A 2,774-nucleotide genomic window follows, 5' to 3' on the forward strand; every position below is an offset into this window, starting at 1 on the left:
AAGTGCTTCTCAGCATCCTATTTGGCTTCCTCAAAGAAAATGTCCCTCAAACTCTCAAAGTCTCGTTGCTGCAACGGTACACTCGCACACACATCGATCCCCTCATGAACATTTCAAACCTCATCATCTGATAGTCCCTCAGAGGAAACGTCACCTTTGCTGACAGCAGGCCGTTTGGAAGAACAAAACTAGCTCATTCTGGCTCTTTATTAAAGCAATGGCAGTTTAAGACATCAGGTTCTATATGTGCAAACTAAATGGTGAAACCGACACGATCAAGTCTCTCGCGAACAGCGCCAAACTTAGAATGAACGTGTTGAAAACATGCGGGGAAAAGAAAGACCCAAGTATGGTGCAGTTTTAACCCCTTTGACTTTTTTTACGGTTTCTTTTTGATTCAGTTATCATAATCGTGTTAGATTGAAGCGTTCACACACTAGACAAAGCTTTGAGTTTTGCGATCTATGTTTTGGAGGGAAACGTCTGGTCATAAGAGGGAAAACAGCGAACTGGATTTTGCCTCACTTGAAATTCCAAGAGCTCAACGGATACTAAAAAGCTACGTTTGTTTGCACATCGCAACATCACTTTCACAAACCCTTGTGTTTCTCATCTACGGTATGTTCAAAGAACATTCGCAAGTTACAGTTTTGCAAAATTATAAAATGGAACGTTCCCTTAATGTTTTCTCTAACATTTGAATAACCAAGAAAAAATGGGCAGCTAACAAAAGTATTTTCTAAGAATGTTTTGCTTACGTTCTCATGTTAATAAAACATTAGGTCTGAATGGTTTTTGAACGTTAAAAAGTTTTTTTTAATGTTTTAAAAATGTTTTTTCTTGGTTATACGAACATTAAGGGAACATTCCATTGTATAATTTTGCAAACATTATAGGAATGTTACTTTTGAATGTTCTCTAAACATTCTGAAACAAGTTGTAACATTAAAAAAAAAAATCTTAGATGAACATCCAACTAAAACGTTTTAGAAATAAATGTTCCATGAATTATGTATAAATAATGTTTTTGTGCTAACGTTTTTTTTTTTGAGAACGTTATTATTGACCAGATAACTTTGAGCAAACGTTCTATTAATGTTATTGGAAGAATGTTTGCTCATATAACCTTGAGTGAACCTTGCCAGAACATTCTGAGAATGTTCCGTTAGCTGGGTATGTCTTTGCGATGCATCTTTCCCATTGAAATCAATGAATTTGTAGGATTGTCTAGTGTGTAGACGCCATTCACGTGTGCATGACGTGTATGAACACCACATTAGTGAAGAGCTCCATGTTGTACCCCTTTGAAAACCTTATGTGGCTCCTGATTGTGGGGTTATTGTATATTGCAGGAGGAGCAGCACGGGTCTTCCTTATCCGGCTGAGAGGCATAGTCCATCTGCCTGACTATCTCCGAGAACAGTTCATCCACCATGGTTTTGCTCTTGGCCGATGTCTCCATGAACGGGCAGCCCCATTCTTCAGCTAGAGCTTGACCCTCGCTTGATGAAACCTCGCGCTCATTGTCCAGGTCCACCTTGTTTCCCACAAGTATCACGGGCACACGCTCGTACCTGTGAACATACATGACTCCAGAATGAGTGAAATTCCAAGGTGAAAGAGTAGAGTCTAGTAGAAATTTTTCTTTGGCTCACCAATACATTAAAAAGACTAAACAGACAGTTAAAATACATAGAAAGCCTATAACAGACAGTTAAAATAACAATGATAATAATATTGAAACCGTTCATGCCACTATCAGTCACTTGCAGAGTTGAGGATTTTAATGGCATTAGGAATAAAATAACTCTTAAACACATTTTTGTTTGCTAAAGGAATTCGATAGCGCCTTCCTGACCTCATAGGCTCAAACTGACTACAGAGAGGATGAGAATTATCTGCAAGAATACTCCTCGCCACATTCTTTGTCCTTTCAGTGTAGAGTTGTGTTAAGGGCTTCTACTATTTTACTTGCCATTACTACAATTCTGGACAGTTTGTTCTTGGATTTGCAGTTTAAATGATCGTACCAGGCAGGGATATGAAAAGTTAATACACTCTCAACAATGGATTTGTATACTAGTTCTAGAATATGCTGACTGACACAGAGGCTGCTCAGTTGTTTAAGAAGAAAGAGTCGCTGCGAACATCTTTTGAAAATATACTCTGTGTTTTCAGTAAAACACATGCGAGAATCCAAAATTGAACCAAGATGTTTAAAATTTGGCACAATTTCAACTTGTTGGCCCTCAAGTGAAATTGGCTGGATTGTCATATCTAGTTTTGTACACATAATTAATTATTTTGTCTTAGCAACATTGATTTCTAATTGACTTTGTGTGAGCCAGATAGACAACATCATGTGAGGAATTTGTTTTATCCAATAGGCCAACTAAGGCCATATCATCGGCATATTTAAATAATCTAAAATATTCCTTATTAATCGTAAACTCATTAGTAAAGAGAGAAAAAAAGCACAGGGGAAAGAACACAGCCTTGTGGGCAACAAGTGAGCACATCAGACATAACCCCTCTGACACAGACCCTCTGTGGACGGCAAGAAAGAAAGTTTCTTATCCAAAGGACTAACCCCATATCTATATTAAGTAACTAAACTATTTTAATAGTATTAACTAAAAACTATTTAATTGCATTAACTGAACTAATGAATAAAAATCTAATAAAAAAATAAAATCTAGTAAAAATTACATTATGCTGATAACAAAAAGTATTTCATTATTATTTTTGCATTATTTTCAACCAAATTAAATAAT

At 36.5% G+C, this 2,774-nt stretch overlaps 1 protein-coding gene across 1 annotated transcript in view; it reads right to left on the reverse strand.

The window, feature by feature from the left end:
• Positions 1–1,035: 1,035 nt before the first annotated feature.
• Positions 1,036–2,774, reverse strand: part of LOC107653667 (ras-related protein Rap-2a) — a 19,282-nt gene continuing 17,543 nt past the window's right edge. The window contains exon 2 of the mRNA XM_016440445.1: positions 1,036–1,574. Within this exon, the coding sequence (XP_016295931.1) occupies positions 1,337–1,574 (238 nt within the window). The 3' untranslated portion in view covers positions 1,036–1,336. The remainder of the gene's footprint in view (positions 1,575–2,774) is intronic.

Source organism: Sinocyclocheilus anshuiensis, unplaced genomic scaffold, assembly GCF_001515605.1.
Source record: "Sinocyclocheilus anshuiensis isolate Anshui unplaced genomic scaffold, SAMN03320099.WGS_v1.1 scaffold175, whole genome shotgun sequence".
Lineage (NCBI taxonomy): Eukaryota > Metazoa > Chordata > Actinopteri > Cypriniformes > Cyprinidae > Sinocyclocheilus > Sinocyclocheilus anshuiensis.